The sequence below is a fragment of the Gopherus evgoodei genome, unplaced genomic scaffold, assembly GCF_007399415.2.
Source record: "Gopherus evgoodei ecotype Sinaloan lineage unplaced genomic scaffold, rGopEvg1_v1.p scaffold_57_arrow_ctg1, whole genome shotgun sequence".
NCBI classification, from domain to species: domain Eukaryota; kingdom Metazoa; phylum Chordata; order Testudines; family Testudinidae; genus Gopherus; species Gopherus evgoodei.
The window spans coordinates 373,266-397,830 of NW_022060078.1; the positions used below are offsets into that span (position 1 = coordinate 373,266).

General features: G+C 51.2%; 2 protein-coding genes across 2 annotated transcripts; both read right to left on the bottom strand.

Moving 5' to 3' along the window:
• Window positions 1-10,325: 10,325 nt before the first annotated feature.
• LOC115643308 (olfactory receptor 5C1-like) lies at window positions 10,326-11,258 on the bottom strand. The gene has a single exon (XM_030547187.1). It carries the CDS (start codon window positions 11,256-11,258, stop codon window positions 10,326-10,328), a length of 933 nt encoding a protein of 310 aa, XP_030403047.1.
• Window positions 11,259-20,825: 9,567 nt separating this feature from the next.
• Window positions 20,826-21,764, bottom strand: LOC115643344 (olfactory receptor 1361-like). Its single transcript, XM_030547261.1, has one exon. The coding sequence runs from the start codon at window positions 21,762-21,764 to the stop codon at window positions 20,826-20,828; it is 939 nt and encodes a 312-aa protein (XP_030403121.1).
• Window positions 21,765-24,565: the final 2,801 nt, after the last annotated feature.

The window sequence follows — 24,565 nt, forward strand, 5'->3', positions numbered from 1 at the left end:
CGATGCAATGGACTACAAGTGATTAAGAAGTCACCACACCCCTCGGCAAGCTGTTCCTATGGTTAATCCCCCTCCCTCTTAAATATTGGCAAATTATTACCCAAGAGACAGTCAGAAAGGGGGAGTTTCTTTCTAAGAAAAACTCTCCAGCTAAAGAGACAGGGAACAAGGGATGTTGTTAAAATGAAAACTTTACTTAAGTAACTCTAAAGAACCTCTCGATGCCAACTACCAAGAGTTCACTGTTAACTCCCAAGAGGCCTGTCAAACTCCTTACACCTAGCACACTGCTTTAATAGCATTTATCCTTCAATAATGTCATGTGAAAGCTTCAGTAAAAGCTGGTCTAATGGTGGTCATACCAGCATATCTACATACAGAGGCCATGTAAAAAGTGAAACGCCTATAATGAAAAACAGTCTGAAACACGAAAGGGTGGACAAACATGTCTGGTCTGCCTCGGTCTCTAGCTGACCGGGAGCCTCTGTGTCTTGCTAGATTTGAGCTCCAGGGGTGGGATTTATCTCCTGGGTGGACTCACTGATACGGGATAAGCTTCAAGCATGGACTGAATCCTTTCCCACACTCAGCACATTGATAGGGTCTCTCTCGTGCATGGACTCTCTGATGGATGATAGGGGGTAGCCTTATCTATAATCATGGGTTACTTTAACTCAGTGGTTCTCAAACTTATTTGATCGGGTCCTCCCTTCTGTAGTCATTTACCCACTTCCTCCAAGTATATATACCATTACCCAGCTCTGAAGACAGAGTGGAGAGCAGCAGCTGCTGGCCAGGTGCCCAGCTCTAAAGGCAGCACCACCGCCAGCAGCAGCGCAGAAGTAAAGGAGGCCATGTGAAAAGTTATATTTGTCAGTATCACTTTTTACAGCAGACTTAGTGCCCGATGGCCACCTTTACTTCTGTGCTGTTGCTGCCACCCTGGGGCTGACAGCCAAGTGATAGGGGAGGGGGACGGGAAGAAGAGCCCAAGCCCGGGCTGCCTCCCAGTAGGGAGGGGAAGGAGACCCCAAGCCCAAGCCACCTCCTGGTGAAGGATTGGCTGGAGGAGGGGAGCCCAAGCCCTGGTGGTGGGGCTCCAGCTGTTGCCTTTATCCTGCCTCTTGGGTGTGCATGGTCCTTCTGCATGATCTCCAGCTACTCAGGGCTGACAGCCAGAGCTCTTTAAATGAAAAAAAAGGCACACAGCTCACGCCTCCCTGGCCACACTTCCGCACCTTCCTTGGTAGGCCCCTCCCAGAATTTGAGAACTGCTGCTTTAACTAATCACCCACCCCCGAGTGAGAGTTTGCACCTAGTTTAATCTGTGAGCATTCAGCCCCAAGCTTCACTACAGTTGAGAGAGTATCGATAGTCCATGGCAGTATTTCTGTAATCAGGAGTTTTATCAGCCAACCAAACCACAATACGCACACTGCAGTGGAGCATCCTGCCTTTGCATTCTGCATGCCATTCCTTGCAGAAATGCCCACAGTGTCTCATCCTCCTCATCTTCATCCTCACCATCAGCAGGCGTCATCCTGGTGTCTCCCAAGGCACGCAGGCCGAAACACCGCTGCTATACTGTGCTCACTGGAGTTTGCATACATTTATGAAGGTTTTGACCCCTTTTACTTTTTTGAGCTTCCCCACCCCACAACTTGTGGGCTGCTCCATTTTTCATAGGCGACTAATTGGTTCATTCCTCTTATACTCACTGATCTTTATGTCAGTCAGTCACCATAACAACTTGTGCTTTGCAGATTGCTGCCGGCCCTCTGTGTCTGCAAAAATCCACCTAATACTCTGACTATCTTTAACGGGTACATTGCAATAAAGTTTCCTAAATAGCAGCAGATGAACACTTACTGAATGCAGTATTCTACCTTATGACATCCTGTGATCTAAAGTCATTGCAATCTTGTGACAGCTTCTGATCTAGAGTCACTTATTGGCCGTGCTTGATTTGTAATGAAAGAGGTACCGGGGCTCAAGCAGTGTTTTTACATTAATAACTGACACAGCAAGTGCAGAGGCACAGGGGCTCAGCTCTGGCAAGCCCTGGCACATATTAAGCCCTGCTTATTGGGTAGTGGCTTATGTCACGTCTTTAGGCTTGAAGACTTGTTTCTCTAAGCTAAATATCTTACAAACCTAAGACCTGTAGGCTCTATGTTATGGCATGAATTAATACTTGTATTTCACCTCTATGCCCTAAATACACCTGATATCTTTTATCCTTGGCTACCAAGGTCTGACATCTCCCACATTCAGGGGATTGTTGGGGACTCTCTTCATGGAGGACAGGTCCATCATTGACTATTGGCCAAGATAGTTAGGGATGCAAGCCCGTGCTCCAGGTGTCCCTAAACCTCTGACTGCCAGAAGCTGGGACTGGATGACAAGGAATGGATTACTTGATAATTTCCCTCTTCTGTTCATTCCCTCTGAAGCATCTGGCACTGGCCATTGTCAGAAGACAGAAAACTGGGCTAGATGGACCATTGGTCTGACCATGCGCAGTGGAAATTCTCTAAAAGTGTGAGGGCCACTGGTGACTGAACTGTCACTCTGCCCCTGCACCACCCCTTCTCCCCAAGGCCCCGCCCTGATGCCACCCATTGTCCCCAAGGACCCACCATCACACCACTTTTTCCCCAAGGCCCCACCCTCACATTGCTCCTTCCCCGGAGAACTCACTCTGTGCCACCTCTTCTCCCTCAAACCCCGCCCCCTGCTCACTCTTCTTTGCCCCCCTTCCCCCCTTGCTTGCCCTTACCTTGGATAAAAAGTGATGGGGCCATGGCTCCCAGGTCTCCCCTGTCCCAGTGCCCCAGGGTCTGAACCAGTATGGTCTTCCTTAAGTTCTTATGTTCCTTAAGTTCTTATGTTCCTCTGTGCACCCTCTGATGGGTGATGAAGTCTGATCTCTCCCACACTCATCACATTGATGGGGTCTCCTGTGTGGATTATCAGGTGCTTAGTGGGCTTTGAATTCCCACCAAATCTTTTCCCACATTCACGATGCTCAGGTGAGCACCCCTGAGTTGATTCTCTGATGGACACTAAGCTTTGATCTCCCATTGACTCCTTTCCCACATTCAGGACATCTATAGGGTTTCTCTCCTGGTGGATCCTTTGGTATGTAATCAAGTCTGAGCTCCAGTCAAACCTTTTCCCACATTTAGGACACTGACAGGGTCTTTCTCCTTCTCCTGGCTGATCCCTCTGCTGTTTCTGGGCTCTGATTTAAGCTTTTCTGACCCTCTGTGCTGGGGCCAGGTTTAAGTCAGATCAGTGGTTTGGACATTGGCCTTTTAAACCCAGGGTTGTGAGCTCAGTCCTTGAGGGAGCCACTTAGGGATCTGGGTCAAAATCAGTACTTGGTCCTGCTAGTGAAGGCAAGGGGCTGGACTCCATGAGCTTTCAGGGTCCCTTCCAGTTCTATTAGATAGGTAAGTCACAGGAAGATTTTGAGGATTTCTCACTCTCCTGTTTTGGAGAGTAGATTTACTTCCACTCCTTTTTGGGGGTCCACTCTGCTGCCTTTCTGAGCTGGGCTGTCTTTCCTTCCATCTGAACTATGGGAAACTAGAGTAGGCCTTGACAGTATGGTAACAAACCAGGTTTTGGCTTGGCTAACCAAGTAAGCTCATTCCTGTCTGGAGAGGATGGTACAAAAACACCCAGCGTTCTCAAGTAAATATGTATACAAATTCCCAAGAGATTGTACAGGAATACACTGAGCCCTTGTAAGATAAGGATGGGATGGCAGGATAATGGATGAGGATGGTTAATTTTGAACTATTAGGTACAAGGTATAAGGGAGATAACGAATAACATCTGGAGTATAATACGTAACTTGTTTGTATTGATGTATAAAAGGAGAAGACATCTTTGTATCAGCCAAGGGGACAGCATCCTGTTATGTTGACCAAGCCTTTACTTTGTTGCGGACATACATATGTTAGTATCCCTGTGCCAGGGCATTGGACAGGCTAGGACTGTACTTTGCTGACAATAAACCCTGGCTGAGCAACTTTGCCACCAACCCGAGCCTGTGGTTTCTTATAATAATATAATAATTGGAGATATACCAATCTCCTAGAACTGGAAGGGACCTTGAAAGGTCATCGAGTCCAGCCCCCTGCCTTCACTAGCAGGACCAAGTACTGACCAAGTATTCTTTAGGAATAACATTGAGGTCTGCAGAACCAGCACATGGCACTCTCTGCTAATCCAGGTAACACCGGAGCTCCGAGAATAGCCGCATTGGCAGCACCACCAACGCTCCACAGCATGAACCACACTTGTCTTTATGGAGTGTCGTCTTGTTGATTTCAGACCTGTTCTCCAATTTGGTGAGGTCATTTTGAAACCTAATCCTGCCCTTGGAAGTGCTTGCAACCCCTCCCAACTTGGTGTCACCTGCACATTTTATAAGCATCCGCTCCAGTCCATTATCCAAGTCATTAATGAACATATTGGATAGGTCTGAACCCAGGATTGATCCCACTAAAGACTATGAGCCTCCAATGTGATGCAGCCATGAAAAAAGCTAATGCAGTCCTAATGCGTCAGGCAAGATATTTCTAGTAGAGACAAGGGAGTGTTAGTACCGTTATACAAGGCACTGGTAAGACCCCCTGGAATACTGTGTTCAGTGCTGGGCTCCCATGTTCATGAAAGATGGACTCAAACTGAAACAGGTGCAGAGAAGGGCTACTAGGATGATCTGAGGAATGGAAAACCTACCCTACAAGAGGAGATTCAAAGAGCTTGACTTGTTTAACCTAACCAAACGAAGGTTGGGGGGAGATGTGATTGCTCTCTATAAATACATCAGATGGATAAATACCAGGGAGGGAAAGTTGAAGGAATATTCCCCTGGGCCAGATTGGCAGAGATCCTGAGGGTTTTTGCCTTCCTCTGCAGCGTGGGTCATGGGTCACTTGCAGGTTTAAACTAGTGTAAATGGTGGATTCTCTGTAACTTGAAGTCTTTAAATCATGATTTGAGGATGTCAGTAACTCAGCCAGAGGTTAGGGGTCTATTGCAAGAGTGGGTGTGTCACAGAGTGGGTGGGAGTCAGGGCCCTGCACCCCTACTTCCTGCGATTCACCGTGACTCTCAAATGGCCAGTAAAATGAAAGGTTTATTGGATGACAGGAACACAGTCCCAAACAGAGCTTGTAGGTACAACCAGGACCCCTCAGTCAAGTCCTTCTGGGGGTCAGGGAGCTTAGACCCCAATCCTGGGGTTCCCTCCATTTTTCCAGTCAGCTCCAAACTGAAACCCCCTCCAGCAGCCTCTCTCTGGCTCCTCCTCCAGTCTTTGTCCAGTTTCCTGGGCAAAAGGTGTCCCCTGGCCCCAACCCCCATCCTGGGTTCAGGTTACATGCTCAGGTATTAAAAGGTATCGTCCCTCAAGTGAAGTCACACTCTGGTAGCCCATGACCAATGCAGAAAGTCCCAACAAAACACCCCTTGCAACACTCCCCGGTCAATCTGCCCCACTCCCTACTACGTCACAGGGTGAGGTTCTGTGGCCTGCAAAGTGCAGGAGGTCCGACTAGATGGTCATGATAGTTCCTTTTGACCTTAAAGTCTATGAGTCTTGATACGCCCTCCCAGTTTGACAGCGAACCATTGATGACTGTGCTTTGAGTACTGCCTTTCAACCAGTTATGCTCCAGCCTTATACTTTTGTCTGACCCGCATGTCCTGGGGGACTGTGTCAAAAGCCTTATAAGGCTTATATGTCCCAGGCAGCTGGGTTTCTCGGCGCAGCGATGGGGACGACGCCATGAGAAAGGAGCCATCTTGCATGACTGAATCGGTGAATGAACGAGCCGTATGGAATGGAAATCCATCAACCTCATGAAGAAACTTGCACAAATACAGACAGATATCATATCTCTAGCTTGCTTGCTAGCACACATATATATACCTGCCCCTGGATATTTCCATTACATGCATCTGAGGAAGTGTGTATTCACCCACGAAAGCTCATGCTCCAAATTTAGCCATATGGAATGGAAATCCATCAACCTCATGAAGAAACTTGCACAAATACAGACAGATATCATATCTCTAGCTTGCTTGCTAGCACACATATATATACCTGCCCCTGGATATTTCCATTACATGCATCTGAGGAAGTGGGTATTCACCCACGAAAGCTCATGCTCCAAAACTTCTGTTAGTCTATAAGGTGCCACAGGATTCTTTGCTGCTTTTAAAGATCCAGACTAACACGGCTACCCTCTGATACTTAGCTCCCACAAGATGAGTCTTAAAAGCCAAGGCCAGAAAGGCCAGTTGGGCTCATCCCATCTAACCCCCCGGCCTTGTCCCCATATGGCCCAGGCCCTAGGAAGGCCCTGGGTTCATTCCTGTTTGAACTAGAGCCAATCTTTTAGGCAAGCACCCTTGGTCCATAGGGTTGAGGGATCTGAGCCATCGGCCGGCAGCACGTCTTGCCCTGTCCTTTCTCTTGCACTCAGAGTTGAGACAGTGTGACGTTACTGACATGAACTGTGACCATATAGATCATTGTTGCAACCAAGGTCTTATAGTGGCACCAAATCATGTACAAAGGAGGTCAAGTAAGGGGTCTGTGGAAAGGTTGTGATTTGCTGGTTATGATTATGCTATCTGTATAGAAGTATCATTTTTGTATTTAAAGTTATAAGTATTGGCTCTATACTGTCAGTATTTCAAACTTGTGCTATGTTTCTGGGTGACACCCCAGACAGTTTGGCATCAGCACTGCCTAGCCTGTTTGGTAGCCCACTAAGGACCATCAGCTATACTATTGACCCATCGAGAGAAGGCAGATACACCTTGTGACTCAGCAAGGCAAACAGGGACATGCATCTGGAGAGAACTCAAAGACTTCCAAGCCATGTGTCACGGTGCCCCCCATAAGGCTTTATGGAATATGCTTATGACTGTATATGTGACATAACTGGAATATGTTTTAGGCTACATATGCCATGTAGCATATTGATGTAAAAGTTATGATCTATTGCATGTATTCATCCTATTTGTATGCATGTATCATTTTTGTATTGACGTTATGAACATTGGCTGAGTACTGGCTTGATTTTAACTAGCCTAGTAAAACGTTTGGTCGGCTTCTTGACAAAAGTGCAAATTAAGTGCCCAGTCAAAAACCATTTAAGCCAACAATGAACTTGAAGATGCCAATCCACATCTGAGCCTTCCCAGGAGTGTGGCTTGGCTGGTAAAAACTGAGTCATGCATGGACATGTGGCTTGCCCATGTGACTCCAAAACTCCATGTGGGAGCTGGACTTTGCAGAGGAGTGAGGAGGGGGTCTCCACCCACAAGAGAAAGTCTATTTAAACCCCTGGGAGACCTCTCCATTTTGTTTTCAGCTGGCTAAAAGAGAGAACCTCTCCACCCCCAAGGATAGCTGAAAGAAACTGGAACAAAGGACAGTAACTACAGGGGGGGTGAGTGATTTCTGGACCCAGACTAGAAGGAGACTAGTCGGTAAAAGGAAGCTTACTGGGTGAGGTTTTTATCTGTATTCAGTTTCTTAGACATAGACTTGAGTGTTTTATCTTATTTTGTTTGGTAATTCACTTTGTTCTGTCTGTTACTACTTGGAACCACTTAAATCCTACTTTGTGTATTTAATAAAATCACTTTTTACTTATTAATTGCTCTAGAGTATGTATTAATCCCTGGGGGGAGCAAACTGCTGTGCATAGCTCTCCATCAGTATTATAAAGGGCGAACAATGTATGATTTTACCCTGTATAAGATTTATACAGGGTAACACAGATTTATTTGGGGTTTGGACCCCACTGGGAGTTGGACATCTGAGTGTTAAAGACAGGAACACTTCTGTAAATTGCTTTCAGTTAAGCCTACAGCTGTCAAGGGATGTGGTTCAGACCCTGGGTCTGGGTTTGCAGCAGGCTAGCGGGTCTGGCTCAAACCAGGCAGGGCACTGAAGTCCTAAGCTGCCAGGCCAAGAAAGCAGGGGCAGAAATAGTCTTGGCACATCAGTTGGCAGCCCCAAGGGGGTTTCTATGACCCAACCCGTCACACCACGTGCTGGGCAGCTTGTGTTTGAAACAAAGGAAGCACAGGCCGCATGGCAAGAGTCTATAAAAGGCAGCTGCATCTTCTTCATTTTGTCTTCAATTCTGCTTCTTACCTCTGGAGGAACTTTGCTACAAACTGAAGGTCTGAACAAAGGACTGAATGACCCATCCCAGCTGTGGATCTACTCCGGAGATATGATTCCACCACTGCTATAAGCCTGAACCAATAACTTTTCAATTGTTGTATGTATTCAATTCCATTTATCCAATTTTAACCCTCATCTATATTTCTTTCTTTTATGAATAAACCTCTAGATTTTAGATTCTAAAGGATTGGCAACACTCTGATTTGTGAGTAAGATCTGACTTGTCTATTGACCTGGGTCTGGGGCTTGGTCCTTTGGGATCGGGAGAACCTTATTTCGTTTATTAGGGTAATGGTTTTCATAATCATTCATCCACATAAGGAGTGGTGCTGGTGGTGATACAAGGGGAGGGGAGTGTCTAAGGGAATTGCTTATATGACTTCTGGTTGGCCAGTGGGGTAAAACTGAAGTCCTCTCTGTTTGGCTGGTTTGGTGTGCTTTAATAATAAAGGAACCGCAGCCTTGGGCTGTAACTGCCCTATTCTAAACAATTTGTCCTGAACTGATACTCTCAGTTGTACCCCGCCAGAGGCCGCTTTGTTACAGAGAGTTTTGAGATTATCGATTGACTCCAAACTGGGATCATCTAGTGGGATTCCCCATCAAACAGGCTGGAGAACAGCTCCGAGACAATTCCTAGAGCAGATCTCCTAGAGAAACACCCCAACTTGACTGAAAAATCGTCAGGGATGGACAAAATGTACGTCTTATTTCCTGTCTGAACATGTCTAGCTTCACTGTCCAGCCACTGGATCGGGTTAGACCTTCCTCTGCTAGACTGAAGAGCCTGTTATTGAATATTTATCCCCCATGTCGGGCTTGAGTCATCTTTTCACCTTCTCTTTGTTTGGCTAAACAGATTGAGCTCCTGGCTTCTATCACTACATGGCAGGGTTTCCAAATTGGGAGACTTGTTTTTTTGGGGAGTATAGTTGCATATATAAGACAAAACCCCTGATATCGGGACAGTCCTGGTGTTATAGGGACATCAGCTCACCCTAACTAGGACTATGGTCTCCCCAGGGCCAAATACAGAGGCACGAGAACCAATCTCCAATCTAGTCAAGAATTCCCTGTTTATCTAACATAGGAATACACAGCATAGGCACACCCATCCCCGTTCGGGTCCCCCGTGCTCCCATGTCCAACTCATCTCCTGTGTGTCCATTACTGATAATGAATCCACGCTGCTCTGCACATCATTAGGCACTGCTGCCCTTGGGGATGGGAGCTGGGGGTGAAGGAGGAGTGGCTGATGAGTTGCAGTGGAGTTTGTGGTAATTAACAGGACATTTGTCTCCAAACTGGCATTGTCCAGGTGATGGAGTTCAGAGATTTGTCCTCTGGTGTGAGCGCAGAGCTCGGTGAGATGCTTGGGGTCATTAAGACCCCCTGACTATGGTCTATAGAGGTTGGGCTGCACCCCAGATTGCTGTGTCCAATTCTAGAGGGATTCCCTCTGCCCCAGCAATGTCTGCAGGAGACCATCTGATTCCAAAGGGTGAGGAGAAGATGTGGACAGACTCTGTCCCATCCAAAGCCAGCTCCTAGGGGCCAAGCATGTAAGGGGCTGTAAAATGTGGAGACAGGATGGGGCCATTAGCCATTAGGGTTTCACGTTGTCACCCTGGTGTCACACAGGGACTAGGGGGCAGTGTTTGCATTCAGGTAAATGCCCCTGTTAGTTTCCAGTGGGCATTTGTCCGAATGAGGACGGGATACGGTCTACAGAAAAAGTGCTCATGGCTAGAGCAGGGAACCAGAAGGGCTATGGATTAGTTTTTGATCATCTTACTCAGGCCGGGGCTATGCTAAGAAGTTGGTCACCCCAACGACATCACTCCAGGGAGTGAAAAATCCACATCCCGGAGAGAAGTAGCTAAACCCAGCTAACCCCCAGTGTGCACAGCACTGGGTCGGTGGAAGAATTGCTTTGTAAGACCTAGTGACCACCTCCTTGGGAGGTGTATTACCCTCCCTCACCCATCGGAGTAGGCTGCGTTGGCACTGAAGCACTACATCAATGCCATGGAAGACCTTAAGCAGCCATCTTGCCCCATCTCCCCTTTCCTTGGCCACCCCTCCTCCAGCCCCTTCCTCAGCTCCCCCTGATGCGGCGCCCGCCCAGGAGCCGCCTGGCCAGGGCCCCCTTGACGTCGGCATTGCGCAGGCTGTAGATGGCAGGGTTGAGGGTGGGGATGACCACGGTGTAGAAGGCAGCGGCCATCTTGTCGGCCTGTGCGGCGTAGCTGCCTTCGGGCCGCAGGTACATGAAGATGATGGTCCCGTAGAGCACAGCTACAGCAGCCAGGTGGGAGCCGCAGGTGGAGGCAGCCCGGCGCAAGCCCGCCCGCCCCACGGCCCTGAGGATGAGCCCATAGGAGGCCAGGATGGTCAGCAGGGTAACGCTCTGGATGGCTCCACAGATGGCCAGCAGCAGGGCCTGGTTGAGGCTGGTGTCGGCACAGGCCAGCTCCAGCACGGACGGGATGATGCAGAAGAAGTGGTCAAGGGTGTGGCTGCGGCAGAAGGGGAGGCGGAAGGCCAGGCTAGAGTGCACAGCTGCACTGGCTGCCCCGGCCGCGTAGGAGCCCAACACCAGCCCGTGGCAGAGGCGGGGTGGCACAGCAGCCTGGTAATGCAGCGGGTGGCAGATGGCGGCGTAGCGGTCGTAGGCCATGACAGCCAGCAGGCAACACTCGGCGTCCCCCGCAGTGGCGAAGAGGAACATCTGGAGGGCGCAGGCTGGGCCGGGGAGGGCAGCCTGGCCGGCCAGCAGGCCCCACAGCATGACAGGGCCCACGGCACAGCAGGAGCAGAGGTCCAGCAGCGCCAAGTGGCTGAGGAAGTAGTACATGGGGGTGTGGAGGGAGCGCTCGACCCAGATCAGAACCGCCAGGCCCAGGTTCCCCACCAGGCCCAGCAGGAAGATGGGCAGCGCGAGTGAGAAGAGGAGCAGACTTAGGTCTCGATGGGAGGGGAAGCCCACAAGGAGGAAGTCAGTCACTGCTGTCCGGTTTGGCCTGGCCATGGGGAGCACGGATCTCTGGGGAGAGAGTGTGGGTGAGAGCCTGCCCCTTTGCCAGTGCCCTTGGCCCAGGGTGGGGCTGGCACTGCCCTCTCCTAGTGTCAAGGATTTGGTGTTTGGGGAGGGCTGGTCTGGCAGAGAGATGCAGCCACCTCTGTGTTGGGGGAGCTGGGGAACAGCCGCACATAACACCATGTAACAATTTAGGCTACAAAGCAAAGAATAAGCTAACATCCAAACATATCTTTAGGGATGTCAGGGCCTCCCAGAGCATTCAGGGGGCCTGGAGCAAAGCAATTTCGGGGGGCCCCTTCCATAAAAAAAAATTACAATATTATAGAATACTATATTCTCATGGTGGCTTCTGTGGGGCCCGGGGCAAATTGCTCCACTTGCCCCCCCTCTGGGCGGCCCTGACGGACGTTATCAGGTGAAAGGCGTTGGTGAGGAAAGCGGGGTTCATGGAGTTCCCTTTGGAAAGAGGAGGCGGTGATTTAAATCTGCAGGAGCTACTGAGCTGGTGGGGGAGCGAAGCCTGGAGCAGGGAGATGAGCTAGAGGGACCCGGCGGCAGCTTGGCAATGTGATGTGGGCAGACAGCAGGACGGGCACTCGGGACTCCTGGGTTCTCTTCGCAGCTCCGTTACTGACCAGCTGGGTTATGCTGGGCAAGTTACTGCCCAGCTCTAGGGCTCTGCTTCCGCTGGTGCATTCAAACTGGGAGCTCTCGAGGGCAGAGCCAGTCTCTCCTTGTGTGTCTGGGCAGCGTCTGGAAAGACGGGGCCCTGATCTCGGTCAGGGTCTGGACAGCACCTGGCACAACAGGGGGCCCTGATCTCGGTCGGGAACTGGGCAGCACCTGGCATGATGGAGCCCTGATCTCAGTCGAGGTCTGCGCAGCATCCGGCACAACAGAGGGCCCTGATCTCGGTCGGGGTCTGTTCAGCGCCCGGCACAACACGGGACCCTGATCTCAGTTGGGGTCTGGGCAGCACCCAGAACAACAGGGGGCCCTGATCTTGGTCAGGGTCTGGGCAGTGCCCAGCACAACAAGGGGCCCTGATCTCAGTCGGGGTCTGGGCAGCACCTGGAACAACAGGGAGCCCTGATCTTGGTTGGGGTCTGGGCAGTGCCCGGCACAACAGGGGGCCCTGATCTCGGTCGGGAACTGGGCAGCACCTGGCATGATGGAGCCCTGATCTCAGTCGAGGTCTGCGCAGCGTCCGGCACAACAGAGGGCCCTGATCTCGGTCGGGGTCTGTTCAGCGCCAGGCACAACACGGGACCCTAATCTCAGTTGGGGTCTGGGCAGCACCCAGAACAACAGGGGGCCCTGATCTTGGTCAGGGTCTGGGCAGTGCCCGGCACAACAAGGGGCCCTGATCTCAGTCGGGGTCTGGGCAGCACCTGGAACAACAGGGGGCCCGCATCTTGGTTGGGGTCTGGGCAGTGCCCAGCACAACAGGGGGCCGTGATCTTGGTCGGGGTATGGGCAGCGCCCGGCACAACAGGGAGCCCTGATCTTGGTTGGGGTCTGGGCAGTGCCCGGCACAACAGGGGGCCCACATCTTGGTCGGGTCTGTGCAGCGCCCGGCACAACAGGGGGCCGTGATCTTGGTCGGGGTCTAGGCAGCGCCCGGCACATCAGGGGGCCTTGATCTTGGTCGGGGTCTGGGCAGCGCACGGCACACAGGGGGCCCTGATCTTGGTCAGGGTCTGGGCAGCACCCGGAACAACAGGGGGCCCGCATCTTGGTTGGGGTCTGGGCAGCACCTGGAACAACAGGGGGCCCTGATCTTGGTCGGGGTGTAGGCAGTGCCCAGCACACCAGAGGGCCCTGATCTTGGTTGGGGTCTAGGCAGCGCCTGGCACAACAGTGGGCCGTGATCTTGGTCGGGGTCTAGGCAGCGCCTGGCACACCAGGGGGCCTTGATCTTGGTCGGGGTCTGGGCAGCGCCTGGCACAACAGGGGGCCCGCATCTTGGTTGGGGTCTGGGCAGCACCTGGAACAACAGGGGGCCGTGACCTTGGTTGGGGTCTGGGCAGCACCTGGAACAACAGGGGGCCCTGATCTTGGTTGGGGTCTGGGCAGCACCTGGAACAACAGGGGGCCGTGACCTTGGTTGGGGTCTGGGCAGCACCTGGAACAACAGGGGGCCGTGATCTTGGTCGGGGTCTGGGCAGCGCCCGGCACACCAGGGGGCCGTGATCTTGGTCGGGGTCTGGGCAGCGCCCGGCACACCAGAGGGCCCTGATCTTGGTCAGGGTCTGGGCAGCGCCCGGCACACCAGGGGGCCATGATCTCAGTCGGGGTCTGGGCAGCGCCCGGCACAACAGGGGGCCCTGATCTTGGTCGGGGTCTGGGCAGCGCCCGGCATGACGGAGCCCTGATCTGAACAGCGCTTAGCGCAACACCTGCCCCCACCCCCGAGTCATCTGCAGCCTCCTAGTGGTACCATAATACACATCCCCCCTAAAGTGTGGAGGGACCTAGTCCCCAGCCTGGCTCTTGGACGGGACGGGGTTGGTGACTGGGAGCCCCAAGCCCAGGTGTGATCAGGGATGCACAGTCAGAGTAGAGGAGAGAGGGGGTGGTCCAGACAGCTTTGGGCAGCCCCCCCTCCTGCCCTAAACACTGATCCCTCCATCCCAGACTGAACTGGACCCACAAGGCCGGGGGAGAGGGGTTCAGAGAAGAGCCCCAGGCCTGGCAGAGGAGAGAAGGACTAACACAGGGAGGCCGAGGCTGAGAGGTACTGAGGGGGGGGGGAGTAATCGCTAAGGGCATTCATCCCCCAAGCAGGGCAGGGAGTAGACAGAGAATGAAGGAAAATTGCCGCCTGCTGAGAGATCGAGGGACTGAGCGTGGAGTGATTCACCATTGAGAACCCAGGAGTCCTGGCTCCCAGCCCTCCCCACTCTAATCACCAGACCCCACTCACCTCCCAGTGCCAGGGAGAGAACCCAGGCGTCCTGGCTCCCACTGACTGTGGCTGGACAGGCGCCTGACCAGAGATGGTGTCAGCCAGCGAGGAGGTGATGGGGGTCAGTGCAGAGGGGGTGTCCCTACCCAGGAAAGGCCCCATGTCCGGTCCCTGCCCCATGGCACCCGCCCTACCTGGGCAGCGGCAGGGTCTGTGTCTCTGTCGGTGCTGGTGCCTGCTGCTTTCCACCCGGGCGGCGCCGGGGCTTTTATGGCCCCTTTCTCTGGCATCCACGAGTCCTCCCCTGGCACTGACTCCCAGGGCTCCTGCCTGAACCAATCCCCACCGTGCCAGCCGGGCCCCACAGACAGAGGGGCTGGGAGCTCATCACCCCCCTTTCCTGCCAGCACGGATTCAGACGTAAGCGGCTAATTGCACAGGAAGTCCCAGGTGTGCAGCAGGGGGTGGGGTGGGGAGGCTGCTTGGCCACAGGAAGCTCCCCCCTTTCCCCCCAGTGCTCCCAGTAACCCACGTTAGAGCAGAACCAGCCTTGGATCTTCTGCCCTGCTGCCAAGAGAGGCCAGCCCCTGGGTGGCACCGAGGGCTTGGCCCTTTGCACCCAGTGTGGTGTGAGGGAGACACCATCCCATGTGCTTCCAAGGCTGGGCACCTGTGCTTTTTGAGACCTCACTCCGCTTCCAGAACCGGGGACAGAACCCTGGCTCCTGGCTCCCAGCTCCCCCCTGCTCTAACCACTAAACCCCTCTCCCCTCCCGGAGCTGGTGAGAGAATCTAGGAGTCCTGGCTCCCAGCCTCCCTGCTCTGACCACTAGACCCCACTCCCCTCCCGGAGCTGGGCTTTCACCTTAGGGTGTGAATTCTCTAGTCTTGGAAGGGGCCCCATTGCCTTGTGCATGTGTGTGTGGGGATAATACCTAGTGGTTAGCCCAGGAGGAGATCGGGGAATGAGGACTCCCGGGTTCTATCCCCAGCTCTGGGGGCTCGTGGGTTAGAGCGGGGGGGGGGGGTGGGGGGACTGGGAACCAGGACTCCTGAGTTCTCTCTGCACCTCTTGGCCGGGAGCGGTGTCTGGGGGGGGGGCGCGGCAGGGAACTGATTTCCAGCCACACTTGCTCTCACAGAGGCAGAGGGGAGATGCAGCAGCTTATGTCCCTGGGCACCCTAAAGGGAATGTCCTGGTGCTGAAAGCAGTAAGCACAGAAGCGGGGGGCTCCCGTCACCCCCACAGCAGCCCATCCTCCTGCCCAGAAATTTGCTCTGCTTTTCAGTCCCAAACTCAAACCTGCCCCCCACAATTCTGCCCCCTCCAGCATCCCATCAGTTGTGCCCCCCAACAATTCTGCTGTTCCAAGCCCCCACACAATCCAGGCCCCATCAGCCCCCTATGAATTCTGCACCCTGCAGCCCCCACCAGCTGGGGGTGGAGGTGGAGCGGCTGACGGGCTGACGTGGAAGTTTGTGGTAAACAACAGGACGTTTGTCCCACGATGTCTCCCAGCAGGGCATTGTCCAGGGGACGGAGTTCGGAGATTCTCCCCCGGGTGCAAGCCCAGAGCTCTGCGAGATGCTTGGAGTCGATAAGCACCTCCCAATTATGGTGCACAGAGTTGGGATGCCCATGACACCCCACATCCCTGTGTCCAAAAGACAGGTGGAGGAGACCAGATGATTTCAAAGGGTTAGGAGAAGGTGCAGCTGGGCTGTGTCCCATCCAGAGCCCCCCTACTGAGGGCTGAGCATTTAAGGGGCTTTGAAGTATGGAGACAGGATGGGGCCACTGGCACACGAGGTCCAGGAGTGGCTGTTGAATTTTGAACTGGATGGGAGCTGGTGCCCCCAGTACAGGGAAGGCCCGTGTCTCATTCCTTGCCCACCAGAGCCGGCTAGTGCACTGCCCTGATGCCAAATTAGAGTCGGTGCTCCCTAGAGGGAAAAGGCCCACTTATCCCATTCGCTCTCCCCCAGAAATAGCCACTCATTACAGTCATATTGCTGCCTATACAAAAACATCGGCATTTAGTTAAAAAGCGTCTAAGCCCAGTTATGTTTTCATACTGCTGCAAAAGGATGCGGTCGAAGCATTTAAAATTTTTTAATCTTGTTATTTAAGTTGCAGGAAATTACGGGAGAGGTTGGCGAATCATCGCTTCGTGACCATCGACATTGCGGCTCAAAAAGATAACGCTTGCTAGCCGTGATCTTGGATTGAGTGCTGTAGCTATCTTTAGAAATCTCACATTGGTACCTTCTTTGCATTTTGTCGATCTACAGTGAAAAATATTCTTAAAATGAACAACATGTGATGGGTCATCATCCGAGACAGCTATAACATGAAATAGATGGCAGAATGCGGGTAAAACCGAGCAGGGGACATGCAATTCTCCCCCAAGGAGTTCGGTCACAAATTTAATAAATGCATTATTTTTTTAACAAGCATCATCAGCATGGAAACATATCCTCTGGCATGGTGGTCAAAGCATGAAGGGATATACCAATGTTCAGCATATCTGGCATGTAAATATCTTGCAATGTCGGCTACAAAAGTGCCATGTGAATGCCTGGTCTCATCTTCAGGTGACATTGTAAATAAGAATCAGGTGACATTATCTCCCATAAATGTAAATAAACTGATTTGTCTGAGCGATTGGCTGAACGAGAAGTAGGACTGAGTGGCCTTGTAGGCTCTAAAGTTTTACATGGTTTAGTGTCTGAGTGTAGTTAAGTAACAAAAAAAATCTACATTTTTAAGTTACACAGTCATGATAAAGAGATTGCACTGCAGTGCTTGTATCAGATGAATTGAAAGATACTATTTCTGTTGTCATTTTTACAGTGCAAATATTTGTAATGAAATAATATAAAGTGAGCACTGCGCACTTTGTATTCTGTGTTGTAATTGTAATCAATATATTTGAAAATGTAGAAAAATATCCAAAAATATTTAATACATTTCAATTGGTATTCTATTGTTTAACAGTGCAAATAAAACTGTAATTATTTACAATTCATTTTTGTAATCGCGATTAATATGTTTTTAGTTAATCGCATGAGTTAACTGCAATTAATCGACAGCCCTAATATATATCCACAGCCTTGTCCATAAGCTCAACAGAAATGCTGTTACACACTGCAAATTGCTTCTGAGTGTGGTGGGAGAAGTGGGATCCCTCTCCGAGTGCTTCACGGCAGACCCTGCCTTGGCTTATGAATCCTTCACCCTAGATGTTCACATCTGGTCCAGACACATGTGGCCTTGGGTCAGACTCACCGGGGGCTGGCACAGTCTGAGCTGTCGCACTTAGCATCTGTGACGTACCTTGGGGAACCCCCCTGGCTACCTCTCCATGCTTCTACCCAGAGAATGTCTTGCTTGTACTTAGCAGGTAGGTTCCCCCTACCCTGCAAAAAGATTCAGTCTGTTGCAGGGCGGCCTGGCTTTACAAAGAACCAGGATCCAAACCTTCATGAAAACTCCCACTTTTCCCAGGGGCTGTGCTAAATGAATGCCTTTCCCCACACGGGTCATCCCGAAAACAGTCTTGTCTCGATCTATAGCCAGGGCGAGCGCCCACCCGTTGTACTGGTACTTTTGATGGTTTCAATTGTTTGCAGCAGTCTCTGATGGTCAGAGCCACCCCATCCATAGGACAGTTCAGGGTGGTTGCTCCGTACCCAGCATTTTGGGGGGTCCCAAGCTTCAGGGGTATGCGGGGCTAGGGTGGCAGAGTGACCACCCTGCTCCACTCCCAGCGTCTCTTAGGAAAGGGAGTGAAGGGGTGGAATGGTGGCAGGGTGTGGCAGGGGCGGGAAGATGTGAGGCGGAGGCTTGGGGGAAGGAGTGGCGTGGGGGCAGGGCCTGGGACGGGGGGGGGGTTGTCCTGGGCCCCGCACCCCACTAGGGATGGACCTTCCGATGGTTTCCGCTTGATAGGGTAGTGATGGAGCAAGGCTAGACAACTTGCATTATGCCCCCTCAGCCATCCAGGAAAAGCATGACAACTCTCTCCTGCTTAAACGGGCTGTCACCCGGACGCATGAACCCCAGGACTCATTTTCACACACAGTCCATAAAGTGGGGTGACACCTTGACACCCCAATATTCACCGCTGTCACGTCATTAGGAGATGTTTTGTACATGATAGGTCTTGTGAGGTATCATTCTAAAAATCTGGATCTGGGAGACATCCGTGTCTCATTGGATTGGATGTGTTAGCATTGTATGGGAAGTTATGGAGGTTGGCTACGGATGTGTTACACAAGCACTAGGCTTACCCCAAGAGCTGTGTTCAGTAGAAACCTTTCAGAGATAGCTCTACACAGTGGGAACTGTTTGACTCAGGTCACAGCAAAATAGGGGGACCAGACAGCAAGTGTGAAAAATCAGGACAGGGGGTGGGGGGTAATAGGAATCTATATGAGAAAAAGACCCAAAAATCAGCACTGTCCCTATAAAATCGGGACATCTGGTCACCCTACAGCAAAAGAGCTTTCCAGCAAGGGGAAAAAAGAGATAAAGGGGGGACAATGATATTGGGGGAGAAGGGAGAGAACTTCATTCTTCCTGCAACAACACACCTGGAAACACCTGAGGCACAAAGACTGAACTATGAGAAGTGACAGTCCCAGGCAAGAGAGATGCCTATCCTGAGTATGAAAACCTGGGAAATGCACGCTGCAAAGCTTAGCCAGGTTGTGCCTTAAGAATTTGCCTGCCCGTTTATCACTTGGGGTGAGAATTTGCTAATGTATAGTTTCTCTCTTTAGTGTGATATGTTTAGTTTGCGTGTTTTGTTTGTTTACTAAAGGGATCTGCTTTGTTCCATTTGCTATCTCTTATAACCACTGAAAATCTACCTTTTGTAGTTCACAAACTTCTTTCTTGTTTATACCATAACCTAGTTTGTGCAGTTAGGAACTGGAAGGGGCAAAGAGCTAAGTCTTCCCAGAGCTGATCTGAGAGTCTGTGTCTTTCTGCAGCTGGGCATGGCCTGTCTGTGTGCGTGGCTGGAAGAGGCTTGCGGAGCTCAGCAAGAGAAGGTAAACGGAGACCAGGCTGGTGGAACAGGTGGACTCAGAGGTATCCCAGTACAACAGGTGGCATGCCAAAGAGGGGCAATCAGTCACAAGTGGACTTTCAATAGAGTTGCTTTATTACTTAAATATTACCCAGACACACATCTCACAGTCGTGATAAGTCACAAGCTTTCTGTGGATACCTCACAGGCTCCTCTTTATGGCTAAAGATCCCATAAGATGGGTGTTTGGTGGAGTGAGTTTGTCTGGATTGAGTTGCAAAGACCTGGGGACCCTTCACCAAGGCGCCTCTGTCACGGCTTCTTGCCCAGTGGCTAAGCCACCAGCAGGACTTTATGAGGTTGTACCAGATCCTGCAGTTCTAGCCAAAGGTCCTAGGCATGATTTCTTCCCAGGGGCTGTGGCTTTTTCATGGATTCTCAGGCCACTGTCATCATCTACTCTGACCAGGCCAGAGAATGGCCCCCAGATAATTCCCATCTCCTCTCGATGTGCAGCAACAGTCCAAAAAGCAGAGTCTTGGGAGTCATTAGGAAAGGGACAGATAATAAGACAGAAAATATCATAGTGCCCCTATATAAATACATGGTATGCCTGCACCTTGAAAACTGTGTGCAGATCTGGTCGCCCCATCTCAAAGAAGATAGATTGCCCTGGAAAAGATTCAGAAAAGGGCAACAAACGTGGTTAGGGACATGGAACAGCTTCCACATGAGGACAGATGAAGAAGACTGGGATTTTTCAGCTTGGAAAAGAGACCACTAAGGGGGGATATGAGAGAGGTCTATAAAATCATGACCAGTGTGGAGAAAGTAAATAAGGAAGTGTTATTTACTCCTCATAACACAACAACTAAGAGTCACCCGATTAAATGAGTAGGCAGCAGGTTTAAAACAAACAAAAGGAAGTATTTTTTTCACATAACACACAGTCAGCCTGTGGAACTCCTTGCCACACTATGTTGTGAAGGTCAAGACTATAACAGGGTTAAAAGAAGAACTAGATAAGTTCATGAAAGATAGGTTCATCAATGGCTATTAGCCGGGATGGGCAGGGATGGTGTCCCTAGCCTCTGTTTGTCAGAAGTTGGGAACAGGCAACAAGAGATGGACACGATGATTCCTGCTCTGTTCATTCCCTCTGGGGCACCCGGCATCGGCCACTGTTAGCAGACAGGACACTGAGATAGATCGACCTTTGGTCTGACCCAATATGGCCACACTTATGTTCACAATTTTGACTTGTTGGGCCCATTTATACTAACTAAATTAATACAACAGGCCTTGTGGCTGATCCAGTCTGGCCATGCCCTTGAGAACATCCCTTAATTTACCCCTTTTTCTATGGAAAGACTTGGTGTGTGTGTGTGTGTGTGTGTGTGTGTGTGTGTGTGTGTGTGTGTGTGTGTGTGTGTGTGTGTGTGTGTGTGTGTGTGTGTGTGTGAGACCCTGCATATGTGTTAGTTCCACCAGCCTCATGCCTGAGGAGAAAAGAACCCAGGTATCCTGGTGGATCTAAGGGGGAAAGGTTCCCTGGAGACATCTTGGTTGAAAAGTTCATATCCAGTGCAGTGATGGAGCCGCATGCTGGTCTCACGCACCCTGAGCCAGGACCTTCCTCCTTGCCCTCCTCAGGGCCACTGCCACATCCTTGTTCCTCAGGCTGTAGATGAGGGGGTTCAGGGCGGGCGCCACTGCTGTGTAGAAGATGGCCACCTGCCGGTCACGCTCCTGGGAATAGCTGGAGGCTGGGCGGAAATAGAGCCAGGCCACAGTGCCATAAAAGAGAATCACCACTGTCAGGTGAGAGCCGCAGGTGGAGAGGGCCTTGCGCAGGCCGTGGGCGGAGCGCAGGCGGCCCACAGTGACCCCGATGCAGGCATAGGAGGCCAGGATGAAGACAAAAGGGGCCAGCACCACCAGGACACCTTCGGTGAAGGCAGCCAACTCGTTGTAGAAGGGCCGGGTGCAGGAAAGGTGCAGCAGGGGCGGCAGATCGCAGAAGAAGTGCTGCAAGCGGCGGCTGCAGTAGCGCAGCCGAGCGGCCATGACTGTGTGCAGCAGGGAGTGGGGGATCACCACGGCCCAGGAGATGGCGGCCATCTTGAGGCACAGGGGCCGTGTCACCATGGTGGCATAATGCAGCGGGTTGCAGATGGCCACATAACGGTCATAGGCCATGGCGGCCAGCAGGTAGCCCTCCATGTTGCCCACAGCCATGAAGATGAAGAGCTGGGCCATGCAGCTGGCAAAGGGGACAGCCCGGTGCTGGGTCAGGACGTGCACCAGGGCCTGGGGCAGGGTGATGGAGGCGAAGCTCACATCCACCACAGCCAGCTGGCTGAGGAGGAAGTACATGGGGCTGCGGAGCTGGGGGTCAGCCCACACTGCCCCAAGCAGCAGAGAGTTGCCCGCTAGGTTCACCAGATATGTGGTCAGGAGCCCTGCGAAGATCAGTGGCTGCAGGTCCTGACGTTCGGACAGACCCAGAAGCACGAACTCAGAGATGGACGTCCAGTTGGTGTCGTCCATGGCAAGGGACCTCACTGGAATCTGAGTGGGGAGGAGAAGGGAGTCACCAGTGATTTAATGTGCTGACGAATTGTGCCAGCCCTCTTTGGATAATGGTTTAACAGCTCGATCTTGTTTTAAAGTTGTTCCATGTTGGAGATTCCAACCCAACCCTCACTAATTTCTGCTCATGTTTACTGACCCTCACTTTTAAAAATTTACACCTTATGTCTTATTTGAATTTGTCTAGCTTTGACTTCCAGACACTGGCACTCAGTGTTCCTTTGTCTACCAGACTGATGCACCATGACACTGGCAAACCAAGCGCCTGCCCTTGCCAAGACAGCAGGAGAAAGCTAAGAACTAACAAACTCATACTGGAGGCCAAAGCAATTCACCTGTATGGTAGTTTAGCTCAAAACAAGGAGTAGTCTCATAAGAATGTATTTGGCGTTTCAACTCTATGTAACGCTTGTAAATTGCTGCTGGCATTAATCTCACTTACAATGTTGGTATTCCAAGCTATAAGAAAATATGTATGTTTTGCTTTATAGAAAATGTTTGCTCTGAACTTGGGAACCCTCCCCCCCCCATCCAGAAGGATTATCCAGATCAGATGGGCCACCAAGGATCATTGTAATGCAATGGACTGGTTAATGGCCCTGTCACACCTTTGAAATGCTATGTGCAAGAAGGTTCATCCTGGGGTCTCAGAAGCGGAATGAAGGAAATAAAACAAAGTCATTTTGAAGGGACAGATCTCTCTACAAGTCGGTCAGTCACAGGATTTCAATGACAACTCATTGATGTGTATGTATTTGCTCACTTTAACCTGTGAACGACTCTCTTCTTTCTTTTTCCTAGTTAATAAACCTTTATTCCAGGGTGGTTACGGGCATTGTCTTTGGGGACTGGAAGCAACCTGAATGTGGCAGGATTTTTGGTGGAAGTGGCCGTTGATCACTACAGACATAGGCGCCAACTCTGTGGGTGCTCTGGGGCTGGAGCACCCACAGGGAAAAATTGGAGGGTGCTCTGCACCCACCGGCAGCTCCCCAGCCACAGCTCACCTCCACCTCCTCTCCTGAGTGTGCCATCCCTGCTTCTCCTCCCAGCGCTTGCCGCTGCAAAACAGCTGTTTCGCAGCATAAAAAGCTGTGGGAGGGAAGGAGGAGGAGCGGGAATGTGGTGCACTTATGGGAAGAGGCAGGGAAGAGATGGGGCCAGGGTGGGGACTTTTTCCTAACCTCTAACCTAAACCTCCCTTGCTGCAGATTATGTGGACATGGAGAACAATGGAGTCCCGTCCTCATTATAACAACCCGTAACAAATGCAAAAACGATTCTTCTTTTCTCAGGACTAAACATGCCCTGTGTTTTTAACCTTCTCTCCTAGGTCAATTTTCTAAACTTTTCCTCATTCCTGTTGCTCTCCTCTGGACTCTCTCCAGTTTGACCACATCTGTCTGGAAGTGTGGTGCCCAGAACTGGACACAGTACTCCACCTGAGACCTCACCAGTGCCAAGTAAGGCTGGACAGTTACATCCTATGTCTGATATACAACACTCCTATTAACACGCCCCAGAATATTAGGCTTTTTTCACAGCCGTTTCACTTTATTGACTCACCTTCGACTTTCCCCGCCCCCTCAGTGAAGTACTTTACACTTGTCATTTTTTCAGTGACAGCTTGTTGAATTCAGACCAATTCTCTGATTTGTTGAGGTGGCTTTGAATTCGCATCCTGGCCTCCAAAGTGCTTGCAACCCCTCCGAGCTTGGAATCAGCTGTACATTTCATAAGTGCACCCTCCACTCCATTATCCAAGTCACTAATGAAAATATTGACTAGTCCCAGACCCTGGACTGACCCCTGCAGGACCCCGCTAGATATATCTTCCCAGTTTGACTGAGAACCATGAAAACTATTCTTTGAGGATAGTCTTTTGGCCAGTTGTACATCCACTTTATAGTAATTTCATCTAGACTACACTGGAGGAGGGGAATAACTTCCTGACCACTTCAGATGACCAACTGAAGCCCTGAAGCATGAGATTGCATTCTAGTCATTGTTATAATACCGAGCTCCAAGTGTTACAGGCATGCTGAGGGAAATGCAAGTAATTCTGTTCTCTGCAATGCCCATGAAGGGGTGAAAAGGGGATTCATAGAGTCCAAGGAGAGACAGGAGGGAGGTTCTGAAATAACCTTCCACTTGGAAAACAGCTTAACTGGTGTTAGCGGGCCCCAGAATTCAAGAAGGAGGTTGGTCAGTTGGAAAGGGTTCAGAGAAGAGCCCCGGAAATGATTAATGGATTGGAAAACCTGCCTGACAGTGAGAGATGCAAGGAAGTCGAGCTCTTTAGCTACACAAAGAGAAGGTTAAAGGGTGACTCGATCCCAGTCTAGAAGTACCACCACAGGGAACAATCATTTGAATAATGGGCTTTTTGATCTTGTAGAGAACAGTCTAACCCCATCCAGTGGCTGGTAGTTGAAGCTAGACATGGCAGCCGTGATAGCCTGGACTTGAGTCCATGAGTCAGGAGGGGGCCTGTAGGAAAGCCCTAGACACCACAAGATTCGGGGTAAAGTTAATGAGAGGCACATCATGCCGAGCACACCACTGCATATTTCCAAGCATGCATAGCTGCTACACAGGATGCCCAGAAAACCTACCTGACAGGTGCTCAGTCTCTTATTTCATCGAAGAGCCGGCGAAGAGGGGACTTGGTACCAGTTTGGAAACACTCTCACAGCCCTTTGCCTGCATCTGGATCCTGCCTGCATCCCTGGATCCCTCCCAGCACCACACGGGAAATG

What these genes read in the sequence shown, in the direction of transcription:
- LOC115643344 (XM_030547261.1), bottom strand. Translation starts at nt 21,764, where the DNA reads ATGGACGACACCAACTGGACGTCCATCTCTGAGTTCGTGCTTCTGGGT.
- LOC115643308 (XM_030547187.1), bottom strand. Translation starts at nt 11,258, where the DNA reads ATGGCCAGGCCAAACCGGACAGCAGTGACTGACTTCCTCCTTGTGGGC.